Source organism: Engraulis encrasicolus, chromosome 3 (genome assembly GCF_034702125.1).
Source record: "Engraulis encrasicolus isolate BLACKSEA-1 chromosome 3, IST_EnEncr_1.0, whole genome shotgun sequence".
Taxonomy (NCBI): domain Eukaryota; kingdom Metazoa; phylum Chordata; class Actinopteri; order Clupeiformes; family Engraulidae; genus Engraulis; species Engraulis encrasicolus.
The window spans coordinates 35386711-35410009 of NC_085859.1; the positions used below are offsets into that span (position 1 = coordinate 35386711).

General features: G+C 38.7%; 1 protein-coding gene across 2 annotated transcripts; it reads left to right on the forward strand.

Annotated features, from left to right (window-relative positions):
- Positions 1–10406: 10406 nt before the first annotated feature.
- On the forward strand, positions 10407–22612 carry LOC134446044 (uncharacterized). Of its 2 annotated transcripts, XM_063195276.1 has the most exons (3): positions 10407–10999; positions 12529–14773; positions 21374–22612. In XM_063195276.1, the coding sequence occupies exons 1-3, from the start codon at positions 10886–10888 to the stop codon at positions 21472–21474; spliced, it is 2460 nt and encodes an 819-aa protein (XP_063051346.1). In that variant the 5' UTR covers positions 10407–10885; the 3' UTR covers positions 21475–22612. The 2 variants fall into 2 exon arrangements, with proteins under 2 accessions (XP_063051346.1, XP_063051345.1); XM_063195275.1 differs by lacking the exon at positions 21374–22612 and having other exon boundaries at positions 12529–20670.
- The last annotated feature ends 687 nt before the right edge of the window (positions 22613–23299 follow it).

Consider the following 23299-nt stretch of genomic DNA (forward strand, 5'->3'; position numbering starts at 1 on the left):
AGCACATTTACAGTAAATACAGTTTACACGGCTCAATAGTGCTGTGCAATACTGTTGAAATTATAAAAGAAAAACAATACACTTCAATGACCTCCTCTGAAATACATGTCATTAAAAATTCATGTGGAGGTTTTTTTACTGTATTTTTTATGTATGTGTATTTTGTACTATGTTAGCGCTTCTCTATGCCTCCTCGGCATCATTGGGTAGGCCTATTTCAAACACCAGAAAGTACAGACAGACAGAATTCTTATTTCTGTTATTTTTTTCATCCTCTCAGTCAACATTATCATCCATTTTCCTAATGGAACTGTAGTGGGCATCATGCGTTTCATTTCGATATTAGAAAAACTGCACGGGCTCTCACGGCTTTTAGTAGAGGGAGAGAGAGAGAGAGAGAGAGAGAGAGAGAGAGAGAGAGAGAGAGAGAGAGAGCGGGTGGGGGTTGGGGTTGGGGTTGGGGTTGATGGTTTGGGTTCTGGAGGGGGGGGGGGGGTATTAAGGAGACATTTTATAAAACTGAAGAAGCACATCACTGATTCTTGAGAAAGTGGCTAAAACAGGTTGTAATCTTGAAAGAAAAAAACGAAGTGAATTACAAAATAATATGGTATATCCTCGTAGACAAAGGTCTTGGCTTTTCAGAAATGCACAAGGCCAATCTCCCCATTTTCCATTTTTTTCAGAAATCAGGTTTTATCCGATCATACCTTGTTTTTTGTCAACACCGTCAGACACAATTAAAAGCAATAAAAAGTGTATTGATTTGGTTGCATATGTATCTGGAGTTTTTAAGTGATTTTTTTGGTTCACACATACGCCTTTAAATGTTGAAAATTCACTTTCATTCTATTTTAATACTGCTTCATGTGTTCTAATTTAAAAATATCTGCTGTCAGACAATGCTTACTTAATGGCTAAATAGATCAAACATTTTTTTGTAATTTCACAAATATTCGTGTAGGCTTAAATTTGCTATTACTTTGATAATTCAACAACTACAAAGGAAAATTTTGTAAGCACATTCATTTAAAATGTCCAAAACTCCTTCTTACGGTGGTGACTTAAGAACTGACGGTGGTGACAGTAATCTGAAGGTGGTGAAAGTGACCTAATTATTACCTACATTTAGCAAAATAAATAGCCCTCTCAAGTCAATGACATCTAGCATGAACACTTTATTTTTATGTGTGCACAGTATGTTTGTGCATGTGTTTTTTCTTCATTTGTTAGATACTCTAGGAAGTAGGCCTAGATTATTGAAAATGTGGCATAAACAGGTTTTAAGTTGTTCAAATCCAAAATATAGAGGTGTATTAGATGAACGTCTTGACTGTGCAGTGAATGTATTGGCCAAGCTCCCCATGTTTTACATTTTTCATAAAATGGGCTCTTTCTTGGTTTTGTCACCAGCGTCAGACAGGATTAGAAGTAAAAAAATAAGTTTACTGTATTTAAGTGAATTACTTTTACAATTCAACATACGGTAATTGTAGATACTTATTGGAAGCATATTCTTAAAACTTTTCAAAAACATGTAAAACACATGCTTTTTTGTGAACTACATCAGATGTCACCACCGTCAGGTTTTGTGACAAAAAACCCTCCAAATGCACCTCAGTGGAGGCTGGAGTATAAGTTTGGGTCACAATTATTACTAACATGTCTGGTAATGTTTCATTAACCAGCACAATTTAGTAAAATATGGAACAAGATGATGAGCGGAACAAAATCTGACGGTGGTGACATCTGACGGTGTGAGACAAAAAAACACTCTTTTACATATTATGCATTTTTTGCTCACATTAGCCATTTCGTTTTCGCTCTGTTTCTTAGGGGCTTCATGACGCTTCTGAAAAAGTATATATAATTAACATTAATGTAACAATAATACTATTAAAACCCCCGACGGTGTTGACAGTTTATGGTTGGGACAGTACCAGTGTCCAAACAAATTATCAAATTGAGGAGAAATTAGTAAACTTACAGGAGCTTCAGTGATGGTGAAGTACTCAGTAGATCAAAAGGTTTGAAAAGGGGTCCTAAGTAATGACAATGACCTTGCGCACACCTGATTTTATTGTCTTTTGAAAAAAATCTGACGGTGGTGACTAATATGCTGGACACACTTTGAGCAATCAGAAAATAGTACTAAATATTGCTTTACACGCACTATGTGCATATCTGCAAAACCACTTCGATATGGACTTTCACATCATGGTGATATTATTCAATAATATCAGTGATTTTTACATTTTAAATCAATTGAAATGATGATGTCTGTCCTTGGGACAGCTGTTTTTACAGGGTGTGGGCAGGTTTATAGCCATGAAAAGTAATAAAATTACACTTAAATATTTCAAATGACTGTACATTTATGTAGCAGACCCCTGTGTCTTTACCTGCATTCATTTTGTTCATGAAAATGTAGTTTATTTTCAACAGAATTGGCAGTTTATTGCAGAGACATGTTTTAGCCGCTTTCTCAAGAATCAGTGACATACAGGTATAGTTTAAATCTGTCCTTTACATTTTCTGCTGTCCCTGCCACCTGTTCCTATGGAGACAAAAACTATTCACAAAGTCTGTTGTTACAATGATGTATCCACAATCAACCTGCACTAGCTGTGAACTTGCGTGAGCTGAAAGTTCTCCCCAATGTTAAAATTGCGGTGCTAGCGACCACACAATGTCACATGATAAAAACGCTAAATAAAGTAGGAATAATGCCAAAACATTGGAGTTTAAGAACACCTCACCTCAACACCATGTTATACAGCAAGAGACAAGCAGAATGTTGGAAGTAATTTTTGGATCTTTTCAGCAGCACCTCATCCGCAATTTCCCCCACGTCAATATTGTTGACATTCACACAATAATTTCCGGATGTCCGGCCTAATGAATAATTGATCCCGATTTGGTAGCATCAGATTTCACACACAAAAAGTGGAGGGTCTCGTTCACCGATTGCCAGTTACAGTAGCGCCGTCTGCTAGGACACTTGTCATTCTAGTACCTCCACAGTCACCATGATCAATAAAAATAAAGAATAGACAGTGGAAAGCAAACTGGTGCACTCAGATACTTCTCAGTTATTTTATTGTGGTGCAAACATAATGACTGAGGTTTCGACACAGTGCACGTCAAAATAGCTGAAAAGTATCTGAGTGCTCCAGTCATCCCTGGCCTAGTCTTTCTGAATTGTACCAGTTTGCTTTCCATTGTCTACCATCCTGGACTGGAAGCACCTAGAAGGTTAGAGCGCAAGTGACTTCCCTTTTACAAATAGAATATCCAGGTATGACTCCAGCTGAGAGGTACACATGGGGGTGACAAAAAAAGTGTCCTTATAGTCGCACACTGAACTATCGACTCCACTTTATACATCAGTGATTCTTAAACTGTTGCCCGGGGCCCACTGATGGGCCCTGAAGGTGTTCAAAATGGACCTTGAAATAATTTTCTAGAAATCGAAATCATATATGTGTTGCTTTTGACTATTTGTTGCTGTTGCTATTTGTATGAGTTGTATTGTTTCTTCCATTAGGGGTGGGTACACTGTACACCTTTAAGCTGTTTAGTCTGTAAGCTGGTCCTTCTCTCTCTCTCTCTCTCTCTCTCTCTCTCTCTCTCTCTCTCTCTCTCTCTCTCTCTCTCTCTCTCTCTCTCTCTCTCTCTCTCTCTCTCTCTCTCTCTCTCTCTCTCTCTTTCATTCTACATCTCTCTTTCTCTGTCTGTCTGTCTGTCTGTCTGTCCTCTGTGAATCATGTCTGTAACCGATGAGGTCAGGTCAGATGCATATGCGGTAGTGGGTGAAATCTCAGTTGCACGAAGATTTGCAAGAAAAAAAGCACGACTGCCATATCAGAACAAAACCAAAAATATAGCTGCAAGCAGCAATGCGGGGCCAAGCAGTAAACTTGGCAGAGTCGCATGGCAACAGAAGGATCTGCAGTGCCCCCTTTAGTTCAAATCTCGCCAAATGTTGGTGTGCATTCCTTGGAGGGGAGTGTGATCAAGTAAACCAAGTTTAGTTTGAATCCGTTGAAGAGCTGATGTGATATGAGCTCACTTCCTGTTACCTGTTGGTGGCGCTAGAGAGTTTGAGCTTGGGGTCTGGATTTTTTTGTGGGATGTCATGGGATGGACTAGATGGGTGCAAAAAATCCTAACAGAAAATGACTAACGGTTGCTGAGATATGACCTCACTTCTTGAACCAAAATTGTGGGACAAGTAGCATTTTATTGAATTTCACAAAATTTAAAATGGCGGATTGGCAAAAACGTAGCTAAGAATTTGACCTGTTGGGGCGCTACAGAGTTTGAGCTGGGGATATTATTTTCTTTGTGGTAGGTCATGGGATGGACTACTATGCGTGTGAAAATCCTAGCCTAATTTGACAAACGGTTGCTGAGATATGACCTCATTTCCTGTTTTGCCACTTTTACGACATATTGATTGGCTGTCACGGGTAAACGATTAAAGGTATTCAATATTCTTTCAGACCTTATATGAAGCTCAGTCCAGAGATACTATATACCGAGTTTCGGGTGAATTGGTCAAAAATTGTTGGAGAAGTAGCATTTTTATTGAATTTTACAAAAGTCAAAATGGCGGGAAAACTATCCTGGCGGAAAATGACGTCATAGCGTGCGTTGGATTTGCCTTGGCTCAAGGATTCCAGGGATACCAAGTTTTTGAAAATTGGCCCAGCGGTTCAAAAGTTACTAATTGCAGACACCCCACCATGTTTGTTGGTGCACTAGAGCAGGGGTGGGGAAACTTTTTTATTTCAGGGGCAACATGAAATTCTGTGGAGGGGTGAAAGCTTTCTGATGGGAGTACTATGAACACAAACTATGTTTCCCCTGTACTTTAGGTTTATATGAAAGGCATCCACCTTTAAAACGCAATGTGTCATATTATTTGTGAAGCTGCTAATATGAAATTATATTGGGGAGTGGATAAACTAACCCCAAGGGCTGCAAACGGTACAGTGACTTAGGTTCCAACATTGCATTAGATGGTTTGGGATGGGGACCTAAAATGCTTGAGTGATCAGGAAAGTTATCACGATGTATTTGCGAAATTTGAGCTTTTGGTAGACAATGCTATGGGTTGCCTTAAAAAACGGACCTGTTCGCATTTTTGTACGTTGCAGCAATGTGCCAAGTTTAGAATGAATCTGTTTGAGGTCTGCTGACATGTGAGATGTGTTGTTTTACATTTGAGAGGTGTGTTATCTGGACAGCAACTGAATTTCAATATTATTATTATTGTATAAATGTATCAATTATTATTATTTAAATAAGGAATGCATTTACGAGTGTATTGAAAAGAAATAAGTTATTTGCAACACTAAACAGAGGATCGCGTAGTTGATATTTAATTTATTACTTTTTGAGAGAGTGTTATTAATGAGTTGTGTTTACAAACACAGTGAACCCATATAGGTGTGTGGTTAAGCTTTTCTGACACCCCCATGCAACAGAAATTGATTGGAATGTCGACCCCTTTGGTTTGTTTGTAATAAATTATTAACTATTACAATTACATACTTCATTTTATAGTTACAACTAGTTAAGTCACAAACATTTGCATGTTAGTGTTATGTTGTGCACTGGGGGATTGTTTGTTGGAGTTAGGAGCCAAATGTAGTACTGGAGGTTGGAGTTGACTGTACCACACTGATAATAGATGTTGACTGGTCAATAGAAGTACTGTAGTGCAGTGATTCTCAAACTATGGGCTGGGGCCCACTGGTGGGCCCTGAAGGTATTCCAAGTGGGCCTTGAAATATATTCCAAAAATAATACTCATATTTTGGTGTGTGTTGCTGTTGAGTTTTATTTTTAATTGGGTCAGAGGTGGGCCCTGAACTATTTTGACATTTGAGTGGGCGCCAAGTTGAAAAAGGTTGACAACCTCTGCTGTAGTGAATAACTGACTGACCAAGGCTGACTGGCTGGTTTATAGAGACTGACTGTTGATGGAGACATATTCTCTGGTAACTGATGGATTGCTGAGTGACAACTGCCAAGTAGAAATGGGTCCAGGTTCAGCTAAAAATTAACAACAAAAATGGAATAAAAACAGAAAGTTCACATTAGTCCACGTTAGTTTCATAGTCAAAGGTGGAACAAATTACTTTCACTGTCTTTATTGGACACTTGAGTAAAAAACAATTATCCTACATAAATGAGAAATAAGAGAGATAGGCCTAGGCCTAACAGATGATAAATAGGCCTATGCCTAGTTTATATTGGCTATAGTCACATCCATTACATTGAATTGGGATTTCTACATCATTAGAGAATAATTAATAGTTTCAAAGCATAGTTTACTGTTTATAGAGACTAAAACTAGGCTAATGGAATATGTAGTTGTAAGCATTGTTGTAAGCATTGCAAAATGTGCACAAGTTGGTTGTTGAGGGGGAAAGGACTTGGTTTAGAGCACAACAGAAAATGCCCTTGCAGCGGAAAAAAGATAGATAGTGGAGTGTCGTGTGCACGTTAATTCATAGACACGGATGCGCAAGTGAATGTCATTTCAGAATTCAAATGTTTAGGCTACTGTAACAACGCGCGACACTGCATGCATTAGGGTTTTCATTCGCTATCTCATGGATCGGGGGACACCAAGCAGCTACTTAGGCTACTTTGCTTAGTGACAGAAGTGCCTCTACAACTAACACAATAATAAATAAATAAGGATTTGTGAAGGATATTTCCAAGAGCTGTCTGTTTCACGAAAAACACAGTAGTAACTAGCAACAAGTTTTCATTATAGGCTATGTAGCCTAGTGTCCAAATCAAGGTGAGAAGGAGCAGAATCATTTTTTGGTCTTTTAGCGCGCTCTGCTGACGAAAATGTGTATTGCAGTCAATAAGAGTAACTGTACACGTCATCACATCACTGCGCATGTTCACTCAGGACTGTTGTTCGACGACAAGACATGCAAGTTTCTTCCCTGCAGTGTTTGGAAGGTAAGACTATTGTTTACCGTATATCTTTAAGGCAGTTTGTGGTTATACATACTGGATTATAAGGCAACATGTTGTTAAAGATGTAAAGTAAGTTAACCAATAGATACATAGACACTAGATGTTGTGTAGAAGAACAGAAGTAGGATAGTAGCAGAGCGTATTAGTCGACTGGTCAACTCGAACCATGGACGACATGTTTGGTCCCCACGGTTAGCATTCTACAGTGTACCCCCATGAGCAGCTTGCCGTCAGAATCGCTGGATTTAAAATACAAATAATGGTTAATATATCAGCAAACTTCGGTTTTAGTATTAATCGAGATATCAACATGCGAACACAAACGTTAACAACTTCTTTCGTATAGAAGGAGTTTGCCTAAAAGAAGGTTTTGTCAGCACAATAGGCTACATGCTCCGTGTTGCCTTCCGTGTTGCTGTTGCTGTTGTCGTAGCCAACGTGAAAGTCGATATTTAAGTAATGTACATAAATAATATTCACAACAATGGTCACGTTCATGTAAAGGGACCCTGGTGATCCTTGCAGCTAAGTTGTTAATATACGGTTTTGTGTAATAGGATAAAGGTCTACGTTGGCCAACGCTAGTTTACATTGCTTTAGGGGGAGGTAGATGGACACTCCCAACTGAGATCGCTCCCGGACGTGTAGTCCCAGGTGTTTCTATCACTCCCGGACGTGTAGTCTTACCCGATTATATTTCACGTATTATCATACACTGCCACATACAAGCAATTTAGGATTAGGGTTAGGTTTAGGGTTAAGGTTAGGGTTAGAAACAAAAAATTAACATCAAAAAGATAACTAGCTCCGTTATATGGCGGTGGGATCGATAGTCTGGCTAATGGGAGCGAGCCGACCGGGGAGCGTTTATGTTGGGAGCGACAATCCGGGAATCTTGCTTAGGTTGCGTAATCCAAAATGTTTTCATGGATATTGTACTTTTTAGAAGAATTACATATTATTTTTTTGGAGAATTGCTTAGATGTTATAATCCTCATTGCAGTTGGGTCAAAATTTGATGAATTCCGCTTTTATGCAAGTAGGATTATTAATATCGGTGGTCTCGCCATGGTCTCGCCGCCGCCATTGGCGTCTGTTGTTGCACAACATTGCATCAAACGCCAAAAGTTAGGAGTTTGGGATATCATGGTGATACCGGTAATATTGTGATATTGGTGACGCAGATAACAGTAGACATGCGGATATGACTTGCGGTCACACGTTGTACAGCTTAAAGTATTGTGTCAAAATAGGAGAGGAAATTGTTTAGAAATGTCTGCGTAACGTTTGGAATAATACTGCCTATTTCCTGGCGGCAGAGCAAGTGGTGTTAGACAAATGTATCTCGCGCTTCCACGTTCCACATAATCAGATGGAATTAGATTCTATATTTCTTGTGTTCTTTTCTGAGGGTTGGCATGCTGTTATTTGTTTGGGGGGGGGGGGGAGTTGCACATTGTAGCAGTATGGTCATGATGAATAGGCCTACTATGAATTTAATTATTTGAAAGTATATTTAAAAATATGTGTTTTGTAATGACCTCATAGACAGTAATGTGTGGTAGAGGATAGTTTTCCCCTGTTGCTACAATAATGCAACAACACCAATTACTAGTACTATTTTATAATATCATGATCATGCTTTTTATTGTAAGATACAGTAGGCCTAATGGTTATAAAATAAATTCTTACTGTATTTCATCCTACTACTACTGCTTAATAATTGCAATAAACAATTATCATATCAAGTAACTAATTGAATTACTAACTTTTGTTTCTCTTTTGCAGTGTTTTGCCATTTGGGATAAAAAAGGTAACATTATTATTTATGATATTACCTGTGAAAATGCTTGCATGATTCTCTTATTCAGTATTGTTGGAGTATGTTGCTTACTGACATTATTGATCAAAATGGCACTACTGCAGGAATTCTGTTAGTAGGGGCGATGGGTCATTGGCAGTGGCAGCTGGTAGTCTGTCAAACAGGGGTGGCTGGTTAATTGTAATATGTTTAGATTGCAAAAAAGGTGTGTGTGTGTGTGGGGGGGGGGGGGGGGGAGTTTATTTTGACCATCTTACATTGGTCTTGAGCAAATAATGGCCCAAAACACAGTACACGACTCTTGTTGAAACTCATTTGTTGGAAAGCTGGTGTTTTCACTAAGCCAATTGTTCTTAATGACTATCATTTCAATGCAGCTCTCTGTGAGGGTTTTGCGGCAGTGTGTTTTGGAATAAGCACAGGGATGTCCAAAAGGGAGATGGTGCCACTGTCACAATATATTGTAATTTAACATTACCCCCCTTATATGGATTGGAAAATGTTATGGTGACAATACTGTCATTATCGTTTGACTGTATACCTGACTTAACAAAATATTTTTTTTATCATTAACTTTGCTCCATAATATGTGATTGTCTGAATTTGTCAGCTGTTTGTTTGTTATCGTGGGTGCACAGTTTGCCATTTGGGGGCGCCAAATCTTTACTTCATTACTAGACATGGCCAACAGTAGGTAACAGCTTCCTTATCATGGGACTTGCAGTTTTACCAAGCCAATATTAGGCATTGCTCTGTTATGCTGCTTGACTCTCATTTTTTCTCATTAGTTGGCAGGATTGTTGAGAGAATTTAATCCACAATACTTCACAGTTTGCATGCACATCTTTCTTGCAAACTAGCTTTGTCAAAAGTAGGCTACCGAAAATTTTGGAATTGCGAGATTAAACAGGTAGTGCATGATTGTATTTGTTACACTATGTTTACAAGAATATGTACACAAAATTGGAATATACTACTTCTTCACTGGTTACCATAACCAGACTTCAGATCACATATTTGCATGGCTTAAGTACAAGATGGAGCGTAAGGTTTGTCTTGTCCCTTCTCTCTTCCCTACTCTTGTCTTCCCTACTCCTAGAAAGACTTAGTCTATGGAAGTAAAAAGATATTTGGGCTATAACCACTAAATGTTTCGCATTTTACAATTGAATGAGCACATATTCACATATGCCATTAGGCCAGTCAAACTGGACTTGCTGGTGTTGTCATGAGGAGAAAAACTTCAAGCAGGTGTTGGGTAAATTGTGGAATCTTATAATTGATTGATTTCATTTTTAAGCTGAACACATGCATATCTATAAAACTGGGTTTGATATACCAATGTTATAGGCAGCTAAATCATTAATCAACACAATATTGGTATACAGCTGGTGGAACAATTGCACACAGGGCCTCAGAGCAAACCATGCATAGGGCCCCTTTGTACAGTCTGTTGTTACAATAAGGCCCCGCCCACCAAGACAGGAGGGCATTGGGTCTTGGGGCAAATGCCCTGCTTTTCCCCCTTATAGCTCAGCCCTTGGTATACAGCATTGGTAAACATTAACAATGTTCTTAGTAAGAAGACTTCTGTTGTACTCATAAAGGAATCCTTTCTGGTCAGTGCTTATTTGTTTAGAAGGTGCAGGATTCACTTTGTCTGATGAAGATGTAAGCCCAAAAGCGCATAAGTCAAGTAAAGCTTTGCACAAAAATGACCTGAAGTGTGTGGATGTTTGTTTTAGTACAGAAGCTCCTGCTTGTTAAAAACTACTGTGCTTCTATTTGTCTATCTGCCAGGTTTGTTTTGTGTGTTGATGTAGAACTTAGGCGGGTCATGCCACACATACATACCAATCAACATGCTATACCATAATGCATGCATTTTTAAAAGACACTATGAATCTTTGCAACATAGACTGTGTGCCAGACTTGTAAGCAAGCACTAGATATGTCACTGAACCACATCACAAAGGTTAGTGCATTTCTTTATACAGGTGATGCTAATGAAAATTGTGTTAAAAATGGTATGGTGCACTTCTGTGTTTACAACAGATGGGTCGTCGCAATAAAAAGTCTCAGGCTGCGAAACGGCGCTATGTTCCACTAGACTTGGATGCAGAAGGACAGCGACTGCCAAAGGTCCAGAAGTCTTTTGCAGACGTTGTGGTATGTTATAAAACGTGTACCTACATCTTTTTTTTTTTACTATTAAATATTTAAATACTAAATATTTAGATAGGTTTAAATGTAAAAAAAAACAACTTATTGTAAAATGACCATGCACTATTTTGAATTAAGGTTATTGTTCAAGATTTAAGTTAGAGCCCCCCTCACTGTTTTTTTTTTTTCTTTCTTTTTTGCTGCTTATTCTGTTATTTGGCTATATGGATTTTGTTTACTAGACTAGAAGGGCTGTGTATGAGCATGTTCAAATATGTTTGTAAACTGCCTGAAACATTTGTTTGCAACAAGGGCATTTCACAGTGTTCATTGGTATTCACTCATATTTCAATTTTTGTTGTAAAACATGGCTTCTGTTGTGTTTTAAGCAGCGTTTTGTTAATATTTTTGTCTTCAGTTATTCACTGAATGGCAAATACATAACGATCTTAGACGTGTTTGTCTGGAAACTTGTTAGGGAATGCTGGTGAACACTGAACTTATTGAGCTGCATACTTGTTAAACCAGATGTTTAGGGTGTTTTTAAAGAACATTATGGACATGCCCATAGACAGTCTGTAAGGCTAATAAACCAAATTAGCACCAAAAAAAAACTGAGAATGCGGTAAACATTAAAAAAAAAAACAATAAGGGGAACTCTAAAGACAACTCAGAAAAGGGGCTTAATGTACAAAATTGCTTTTAAGGAGGTAGACTATATTTCTACTGCCGCAAGCTTTTTCATAACTTCTTGGCAACTGTTGTTACGTGTGTGTGTGTGTGTGTGTGTGTGTGTGTGTGTGTGTGTGTGTGTGTGTGTGTGTGTTTGTCAGGGCTTGACACTGGCATGAGCAACCAGCCAAATGCTGGTCAAACTTGTCTGTGGCTAGTAATAATTTCAGTCTCATTAGCCAATTTGGCAGGTAGCTTATTCTATGATATTTTATGGCATATTAGCATAGCCTTTATTCTGCTCTTTGCCCTCTATTTAGTTTAAGAAAAAGCTCAGTTACTGTGTCGAAGTGCATTCATTTTCTTGCTTTAACACCTCATCTTCTGAAGTTAGATGCAGTGTCATGATATAGATATAAAACAATATCAAATTCTTGGCTAGTAGAATAGCCGAATGGCTAGTTGCTTGGGATACCACTAGTCACAGTGGACGGTAAGTACAAAAGTTAGCAAGCCCTGGTTTGTGTGTGTGTGTGTGTGTGTGTGTTTGTGTGTGTGTGTTAATTGATTGAATAATCCTTCAAAATAAAGCAAATGTACAAGTGCAATATACGTCTGCCCAATGGGAGCCCTCTAGGAATTCTGACACCCAGATTGGGAAACACTAGGTTACATGATAATGTTATTGGTAGTTTGTTGTGTGTTGATGTGTTTATTCATTCTTTCCAATGCTTGCGTTTGTCCAGCAGAGGGCAGAAGTGGAATTAGTGCTGCTTTGTAGTTTTCAAATGTGCATAGATTGCATATATTTGCAACATTCAATGATTTTACTCTGATTACATTTTTTTGTTTGCTTTTTACAGAAACCTGTTGAGAGACCACAGTCCACAGATGATGTTGAAAGCAGACAGCGGTTTTCAGAGGCCCCGTTGTCTGCTGAAGTTTTGCAGACCTCTGAAACGGTGGCGCTGCCGACTCAGCCTGCATCTTTGTCCCTCTGTGACACCTCTATCTCACCTGACATAACTGATTTTTCTATCTTTCCTATCCTTCACAACAACAAAGCAAGCAAAAGCACTTTGCATTCTCGTTCAAACAAACACAGTGATTCTGTCAACAAGTCTGTGCTCTCAAACAAACTCAGTCAACCTCTAAACAATCCTCAAACAACTATGCACGTTACTGACAACTATGTGAAAGCTCTACATTCTTCCTTTATTCAGTCTGTTGACCTTGCAGATACCGATAATCACGTCGTAACAGGATCCTTTCATCAAGGTGATGCTCAATTTGGCGATGCAGCTGAAAGACAATGTGGACCAACCAGCCTGGTTGCAGCTTTGAAATGTAAAATAAAGAATGTGTTGACATGGGATTGTGCTGATGTAAACGATGTTGTTGTACATGGAACTTCACTGTATAACTGTCTGAAAAATGCCAACAAAATTAAAGATATAAATCAACGTCGGTCCTACCTGTCTGTGACTGAATTGCCTAATAATCACCATGTGTGGAATACAGAGTTTTCAGTAAGATACGGTGAATCTTTTACCGGTGCTATTGACCTTGAGAATGATAATGGTTTGTCTGACCTGATCATGCCACTTGATGTAGCTTTGCAACGGACTCTACTGGACAATGATGCAGGTGTGGTAACCATTCGTACTAGTACATTTGCTGTTGTAAAGCAGGGGTCTTGGTTTGCATTTTTCGACTCTCATGGAAGAAAGGTAAACAAGCAAGGACGGCTGGCAAGTTCTGTTTCGTTTTTTAGTTCTATAGACAGCCTTTACAGCTATGTGGTTGAACTAGGACGATCATTCAAACGTTCACTACCAGATGATGACAATGAAGTTCTCTTTGAAGTGACTGGTGTTGATGTTACGACGATTCCACATGACGACGTCGCCAATGACATTGAAGGTGTTGCAAACTGTTCATATGAATGTAGCACAGCTAACTTGAATTCCATTCCTAGTGAGGTTTTTAAAAATGAAACAAAATCTACAAGGGCAGAACAAGAAGTGATTGATAAAGGCCTACAAGTTGATGCTGACGATGTAATGATTGCAAACATATCTGACAGATCTGGGTCAACCAAAAATGTAGGCCTAGGCCTAAATGTTAAAACTGAGTATGAGAACACAAACAAGCGAAAGTATGATGCAATGAGTGTCCCTGATAAAGGCCTACCTGTATTCGTGACAAAGGCAGAACTAGATGTGATTGCTTTACCAATTGATGATGATGTTATTATTGCAAATATACCTAGCATACCAGAAAAGCCACATGAGGATTTAAATGTTAAACCTCAGTACAAGAACACAAACAAACGCAAGTCTGCAACAGTGATGGCCCCTGACGAAGTATTCATAACGAGTGTGACCAATGAACAACGATCGTTTACCCCTTTAACTAGGCAAGATCAGGACACTTTATGTACACTTTTGGAATTACCTAAAACTCTGTGCAATCCCATACCATCCAGAATTGTTCAGGTCAGTGATATTGGGTCTCCGTGTAAAATGAGAAATATTAAACCAGACGGTAATTGCTTCTATCGTAGCCTTGCATTCAGCATTTGTGGGGATGAGGAAAGACATTTGAAAATCAGAAGGGCTGCTGTGAAACACCTACAACACAACAGTTTACACTTTGAAAAGTATTTGAGAGATCAGTACACTTCTGTTGGAGATTATGTGGAACAATCTAGAATTTTTTATTCAGGTTCATGGGCTACAGAAATTGACATCTTTGCTGCTGCCAGCTTCTTACAATGTGAAATAATGACCTACAATAATGACAGATGGAATTCTCATGCTTTTTCAAAGTCATTGTCAAATAGGCCTATAGGCATACATGGTCGCATCTATTTGGTAAATCAGTCAGGAAACCATTATGACGCTGTGTTGTGCGTGAAAAACAAGCAAAACAGAATGTGTGTTGGAATGTGTTGTCAGCGTGAGGTGCGCACTCGGCCGCAGCGAAAGCGAAAGTTGAACCAATCAGAAAAAGATGCAGAGAGAAAGCGGATGCGGTATCAAAGTGATAACAGCTACAGAAAAACAAAACTGGCAAAAGATCAGGAAAAGTACCATAAAGACGAAGGTATGAAACAGAAAAAGCGTCAACATTCTCGTGACAACTTTTTAAAGAAATATCAGACAAACCCAGAGTTTCGTGAGCGTGTATTTCTCAGCTGTCAAAACAGAAACGAAACCATCCAGACTTCAAAAGCAGCATATTTTCAAAGAAAATACAAAAATGACACAACATTTAGAAATGTTCAACGTCAGGCCTCAAAAATAAGATATCACATGAACCAAATATTTCAAAATGCCATGCGAAATTATAGCCGAGTTAAGTATCAGACCAATAAAAAGTTTAACACTGCTGTGCGAAATTATAGCCACGTTAAGTATCAGACCAATAAAAAGTTTAACACTGCTGTCCGTGATTACAGTAAACACAAATACAAGTCAAGCCTAATTTTCCAAAATAAAATTAAACAATACAACAAAACAAAGTACCAGGAAAATGAAAAAATACGCTTATCTAAAATCAACACAAGTATCAATAAACACAAAAATTCAAAGCAAAAACAAAGAGACATTGATTGTGCAATTGATAATTTTCGAAAAAATGTAAGCCGTGGACCAGAGCATGTCTGTTCTTGTTGTCACAGATTGCTTTTTAGAAGGCAAGTCATTGAATGTAAACCCCAAAACTATGCAAACAAACGACCTGAGGTTGCTAAGATGGCTAAAAGATGCATAACAACACAATATTTGCATGTTTGTGACTGTGACTGTCAGACTGAATGCTACTTGGCTGAAAGCCCTGCAACAAAATTGTGGATCTGTCACACTTGTCATCAGAAAATTCTTTCAGGCACACTTCCACAAGAAAGCGTTACCAACAACTTAGAGTTACATGAAATTCCTCCAGAGCTGAAATGTTTGAATTCTTTAGAACAGCATCTAATAGCCAAAAACATATGCTTTATGAAGTTGCTGTGTTTACCAAGAGGGCGTCAACGAGGTTGTCATGGACCCTGTGTTTGTGTTCCTATAAATTCTCAAACCGTGACAAACGTTCTACCAAGAGATGAAAGTGATGATAAGATGATCAGAATAAAATTAAAAAGAAAAATAAGCTACAAAAATTTTTATGAATTCCAATTTGTACACACAGAAAGAGTCAGAAATGCGTTGAGATATTTAATAAAGAACAACTTTTGGTATGATGATGTCATTTTGAATGATCAGTGGTTGAACTCATTGGATGGTACTGACCATGAAAACGATGAAACAGATGATAAAGACAATGTCGAAAACAGTGATGATGAGGAGCATGACAATGAGGAAAACGAGGAAGAATTGACCTACATTAAAGATCAGTCGGGACTAGTTTCAGACACATCCTTACAACCGATTGACATTGGATCTGAAATAGTTGATCAGCATTTTCAAGACATACTAAGTATGGCACCTGCTGAAGGCAACAGTCCAGTTAGTTTACTATCAGATAAAACCAACGAAAGCAAGTGTTTTCCTGTCTTGTATCCTCTAGGCGGGCCTACGTTTCATTCTGAAAGAGAATCGAAAATAACTCTTTCAAGGTACTTGAATACACGTTTACTGAATGCTGATGGACGGTTTGCACGGAACACTGATTTTCTTTTTTACGCTCAATACATTTCAGAAGTAAATCAAGTGCAAAATAGCATTTCAATTGCATTACGCAAAGGCTCGCAGAAAGACGTGTCACCAGAGACCTTGCTGAACTCTGACTCACTCAAAACATTGTTGCATAACAATGAGGGCTACAAATTTTTGCGTGGCATTCGTGGAACACCCCCATATTGGATGTCTGTGCAGAAAGATTTATTTGCGATGATAAGACAGCTGTCTATACCAACATTTTTTGCGTCATTTAGTTCCGCAGATTTAAGATGGCCTGATTTTTTGTCCAGTCTGCAAAGGGCTGAGGGAAAGGAAGCAAATGTTGCAGATCTTGATTGGTCAGACAAAACCAAGTTGGTCCGTTCAAACCCTGTTACAACAGCACGCCTCTTTGATGAACGTTGGCACTCTTTTTTGAAAGATGTAATCCTGTCACCAGCTGAACCAATAGGTAAAATAATCGACCATTTCTATCGCGTCGAATTTCAACAGCGCGGGAGTCCTCATATACACGCTTTATTCTGGGTGGCAAACGCACCGAAAATTGACACACACAGTGACGCTGAAGTGACAGCTTTCATTGACAAATATATCACATGTCAACTTCCAACAGACAAAGACTCTGAGCTTTATGAAACCGTTAACAGTGTACAGAAACACAGCACCAGGCATTCCAAGACGTGTCGCAAAAAGAACACTGTGTGTAGGTTTCACTTTCCACGGCCCCCCTCACAAAAAACGTTCATTACAAGAAGTGTAAGTTCAGAGGATGCTGATGAAACTAAACGTGCTAGTGATATCATCAACACAGTCAGAGCTGCATTAACTTCACCAGATTTTGATTTCAAATCAACAGCTGCATTTTTTCAATCTCTGGGAATTGAGCAAAGTGTATTTGAATGGGCATACAATATGTGGACCACAAAGAAAAGCATTGTAATGAAACGAAATCCTTCAGACATTTGGGTGAACCAATACAATAAACACTTACTTCGAGCTTGGCAAGGCAACATGGATATTCAGTTTGTCACAGATGCACATTCTGCTGCTGTATACATACTATCATATGTCACAAAAGGAGAGATGGAACCAGGTTTGCTCTTACAACGTACTCAAATGGAAGCGTTAAATGGCAATGTGGATGCAAAAGCAGCATTTCGGCAGCTTGGAAGTGTTTATCTCCACAACAGAGAAGTGTCAGCTCAAGAGGCAGTGTATCGCTTAACACAAATGCACTTGAAAGAATGCTCTCGTGATGTACAATTCATTCCTGTTGGTGAAAATCCCATGAGGATGAGTTTACCCTTGCATATGCTACAAGCCCAAGCTCAGCAGACGACTGAAAATAATGAAAACATTTGGATGACCAATATCGTTGAACGTTATACCAACAGGCCTCAGTCAGAGGAAATGAAAACTTTATGCCTGGCAACTTTTTGTAGTGAATACAGAGTGCTTTCAAAATCTGAGGTTTCCAAAAACAAAGAGTCACAGACAATAATTGAGTTAAACAACAACTTTGGATTTCTGAAAAAACGAACCCGATCACAACCTGCTGTTGTAAGATATCCACGATTTTCTCCAACAAAAGATCCAGAAAAATATTATCATTCATTGTTACAATTGTTTTTGCCACACTATGAAACCCTTCACCTCAAGCCACCTCCTTTCGAAACATATGAACATTTTTACAACAATGGTGCAGTTAAATGTGGTACTGATGTTCAAACTGTCAAGTCAATTGTGGATGACAACAAAGCTCTGTTTGAAAAAGACAGTGATGAGCTTGACAAAGCTGAACAATTGTTGCAAACTGACATTGATCTCACAGATGCGTGGGCTATTTTAGCTCCAGAAGCGGAAGATGAAAGGCTGCATTGTTTGCAACTTATGAAAGACAAAGTTGTTGAAGATGAAAATGACGATGACATAGCAACTAATATCCCTGATTTGAGGGCAAACCCACAAACTGTGTACTCCTTGGAAACTAATAATGTGACAATGCCAAGGCAAGATGCATTGGATTTATTACGATCATTAAATGAGGAACAGTCTGCAGTCTTTTACGCAGTTCGCCAATGGTGTTTGCAGAAACGTTTTGGAAAAAATCCTGAACCATTACGCTTGTTCCTTACTGGTGGTGCTGGTGTTGGCAAAAGTCATTTGATAAAAGCCATACATTATGAAAGTACGAGGTTGTTACAAGATGATGAACATCCAGATGAGCTACCTGTCATTTTAACAGCGCCTACAGGAGTAGCGGCTTACAATATTCGTGCATCAACAATACACAATACCTTTTCAATTAATGCAAATGCAACTCTGCCTTATCAACCCCTTGGTGATGAAAAAGTGAACTGTTTACGCAACAAAATGAGGAATTTGCAAATTTTGATCATTGATGAGATCTCAATGGTGGATCACAAGCTTTTATCTTACATCAGCGGAAGATTAAGACAGATAAAACAGACAAAAGATTACTCATTGTTCGGAAAAATTTCAGTTATTTGTGTTGGAGATTTTTACCAACTCAAACCTGTAAAAGGGACACCACTCTATGCTGACAACAGAGGAGTTAATCTGTGGGAAAACAATTTTGAAATTGTTGAACTGACCACTGTTGTTAGACAACAAAATGCTACGTTTGCAGAGACACTGAATCGCCTCAGAGTGCGTAAAAAAACACAAGCTCTCAATAGTCGTGATGTGCGCACATTGAAACAACGTGAAATTGAAGATGACCATTCGATCTTGCATATATATGCAACAAATGCAGAAGTGCAAGAATATAATGTCAAAAAATTGAATGACACATGTCCAGATGTAATCCAGATATTGGCCCAAGATTTTCAGCGAAATCCTAAAACCGGAAGAATGGAAAAGATGACTGGCTTTCACACCAAAGTTTTTAATTCGTGTTTGCCTAAATGTGTCCAAGTTGGTATCGGAGCGCGTATTTTGCTCTTGAAGAACTTAAATGTGCAAGACGGGCTAACAAACGGAGCAGCAGGAGTGATAGTAAATATTATAGACGGTGATGATGATAACGATCTTCCAAAAGCCATTTATGTTGAATTTGATGACCCTAACGTTGGAAGGATTCAGCGAACTCAATCAAACAGACAATCTGAACGTTCAACTGAATTGCAAGTACAAGAAGACCAAATTAGTAACAATGGTGGAGTGCGAAGACAATATCCTATTGGTTTGGCATGGGCTGTGACTGTTCACAAGTGTCAGGGCCTTACAGTTGAACGGGCATTTGTATCTTTACGCAAGATATTTGCAGCTGGTCAGGCATACGTTGCCTTAAGTCGTGTGAAAAATCTCGAAGGACTGATCATTGACGAACTCAAAGACTCTGCTATATATTGTGATGAGAAGGTTCAAGCAGCCATGGAAAACATGCCAAAATTCAACTGTGGAAAATCAATCTCTAATGATGAAAACACTGGATGTCGAATTGCACTACATAATGTTCAAAGTCTTAAAGCCCACATTAAGGACATTGAAGCTCATGGAACATTGATGAAAGCTGATTGCATTTGTTTAACGGAGACATGGCTAAATGCAGACTCCCAAGACATACCACAACTTCCAGGATTTACCTTCCAACACAATCCAAGAATAAACTGCTATGGTGAGTCTGAAGCTGTTTTTGCACAGTTGAAACAAAAGAAAGGAGGTGGAGTTGGCATCTATTGTGGTGACAAACTTGATGTGCAGGTATCACTTCCACAAAGAGGTAATTTGGAGTGTCTATATTTTGAAATACCACATGTAAATGTCATTGCTGCTGTTTTATACAGGCCTAGGTCTTATGCCATCGGTGTTTTTAGACAGCAGCTGCTGCAGGTCATACATGAAGTTGAAAAATACCCTGGGAAAAAGCTAATCATGGGCGACCTTAATGAAGATATCTTTGTATCATCTACGATAGCAAACTTACTTGATCAATATGGATACAAACAATGCGTGGAAACATTCACTTCGGAAAAAAATACCTTAATAGATCATGTTTACTTTAAAGGTGCAGAAAACATTATTGTTGAGGTTGTACCAACTTACTTTAGTTTTCATGAAGCGATTCTCATTTCCCTCCAGTAGTTTTTACTGAATTACTTAAGTTTTCATGAAGTGATTCTCTTACACCAATAACTCCTTTTTGCAATGAAAGAGGGCAAACAAAAACTGCTCATTGATAGGTTCACATGATGATACAGTGCTATACAGCAGCCTATTACGTTGGCATATTTCCATAAAAATTCTAGAATCATAATACTCGTAAAATCTCTGATTACACAGTCACGTATGTGGGTATGCATGGGGAGGTCATGGTGGGTGGGTAAATGGGTGGGTGGAGGCAAGGGAAATTTCTATTATCTAACTTCTTTGCAGAAATGCCCATACACTTTGCATTTAAAAATCTGGAAAACAAATTCAAGAAATATATATTTTTTTAATTTACTTACTATATTAATATTATGATAACAATGTTTCCATTCAATAGTGACAATTTGGGTCATTCCATGAACTTGATATCACCTTGGCTTTTCGTTTATTGCATTGACTTTCATTTTCTTTAACAGTGACAATATTGGTCATTCCATGAACTTGATATCACCTCTCCTATGCATTGATTTACATTTACTGTTTTATTTACAACTGGCAAACTGTTGTTGTCTGTTCCTATATCAACTGAATTTTAATGTGTTGTACCTTTCTCCCTTTTAACTGTGTTGTACTTGTTTGGGTAATTAACTACACTAAAGAGGACATTGTTCAATATGAATTGACTGCTGCTGTGCAATTATGACTGCCGTTCATGGAATTACGCAGCATTCTACTCTTGTGCTTGATATGGGAATTAGGCCCCAAGACTGAGTCATGAGCTACACCAGTCATTCATGGAACCCCATTCTACGTGCCTCTCTACTGTGGGTAGAAAAGCTGAGACTGAATTATGAACTGCACCAAACAGTCTTTCATGGACTAAATACCCATTCTACTGGCCTCTTTGCAGTGGGTATAACACCAAAGACTGAATCAGAACTGCACCAAACAGTCTTTCATGGAATAAATCCTCCATCCCACTCGCCTCTTTGCTGTGGGACTTCACAGTGAAACCTGAATCATGAACTTCATCATAGGAATTAGGACCCTCAGACAAGCACTGCACCAAATGCATTCATGGAATATAACTCCATTCTACCCACCTTTCTTTTTACTGTGGGTATAACACCTGGGACTGAATCATGAAGTGCACCAAACAGATTCCCAGATTCCTCTCGCAACTTTTTTGTGGAAATAAAGACCTGAACATTGACACATCATCATCACATCTCTGGAACTCTGCAGCACTGTAAATGTCAAATGTACTATACATGCATATCACCCTTGTGACTTGTGACTGTGATCAAACCAAAAACCCTAATGATTGTACGTAATGGGTAAGCGTTGAGCAGTCATAAGAAAGCAGTGAGCAGTTATGGGTAAGCGTTTTTGGAGTCTGACTTATAGGCCAAAGGTTGCTGGTTCGACTTGATGCGCCAGGTTGGTGGTGGGAGTAATTAACCAGCTCTTTCCATTCTCCTCTATGACTGAAGTACCCTGAGCATGGTATGGTCCTGCCGCACTGCTCCCTTTCAGGTGCCATTAGGGGCTGCCCCCTTGCATGGTTAGGTATACACATTTCATTGTGTGCAGTGTTCACTTGTGTGCTGTGGATTGTTGGGTCACAATGACAATGAGAGTTGGAGTGTCCCAGTAGGCTATCACTTTCCCTACACATGCTGTATGATATCTTTACCTACAATCGTATCTTCATCTCCTGATCCTGTAAATCTCATCCATGCTTTAAGTCCTGAGAACCCTGCAACTCTTTGAACATTCTTACAAGTACAAGTCCTAAGGAACCTGCAGCTCTTTGAACGAGGGGTGACAATCTTTCAAAAGGCCACCTTCCATGCAGTTGGTTCCAGATTATATAATCAACTACCCCAAGTATGCACTGGTTGTTTACAGTTTTTGTTTTTGTTTTATGTTTTCCTTAATTTTAATTGTTTGGTATTGATTTCATGGAATGACCCAATTAATGCATGATTATGCACACACATGAATATTTTTAATATATTCTTTGACGTTACAATAGATTAAACAATCAACTGTAATATTGTAATGTTTGATTATCATATCATGTATCACGTTATGTTTTGCATTTCCAAATAAATATGAACACAGAATGCATCATGTAATGTGTGACTATTTCATTCAATACAGAATAACTATTGTACCTAAGCCAATGTGCGCTCTACTTATCTGTACATATTCTACTTACCTATAACCACTTTCCTTTATTCTGTACTATATTACACTGAACTATTTGCTTTTCTAATTACATGACAAATAGCAGACTGCTGCCCTCAGTTTATATTGAATAAGCTTAACAAATCGCAACAACCTCAAAAATTCATACGTAGCACATCATCAGATAAGAGGTCTGATATAAGAAGAAATTGAATTCAATTGAACAATTGCAGTGGTCATGAGCACTGACGCCATGGAGGGGTAAAAGGATTGATAAGGGTGGGATTGAAACCTTGTTATCTACAATCTAACTTCTATACTATTACTGTGTTTCTCAACAGGGGCTCTCTACATCCTCCCAGGGGGTGTTAGGAAGCTCTGTGGAGTTGTTGAGAAGAATACAGCTGAGAGGGGGTAATGCTTTATTTGCAATTGGGTGGCCATCAGTTTTTTTATTTTTTAATGTTAAAAGGGATGTTGTTATGCTTATGGTGAGGTGAAGGCAGCGTTGGGAGATTTATGATACAGTTAAGGGGGCGTTTGTTCAAAAAGCTTGAGAACCATGAGCTAGGAAATAAATGGAAACGAAAGGAGGGGGTAGAAGCGTAGTTGTGGGACAGGTTGGTTAAGGACCATATGCCTC

What these genes read in the sequence shown, in the direction of transcription:
- LOC134446044 (XM_063195275.1), top strand. Translation starts at nt 10,886, where the DNA reads ATGGGTCGTCGCAATAAAAAGTCTCAGGCTGCGAAACGGCGCTATGTT. An exon ending in AGTCTTTTGCAGACGTTGTG is followed by an intron (nt 11,000 to 12,528) that starts GTATGTTATAAA and finishes TGCTTTTTACAG; the next exon opens with AAACCTGTTGAGAGACCACA.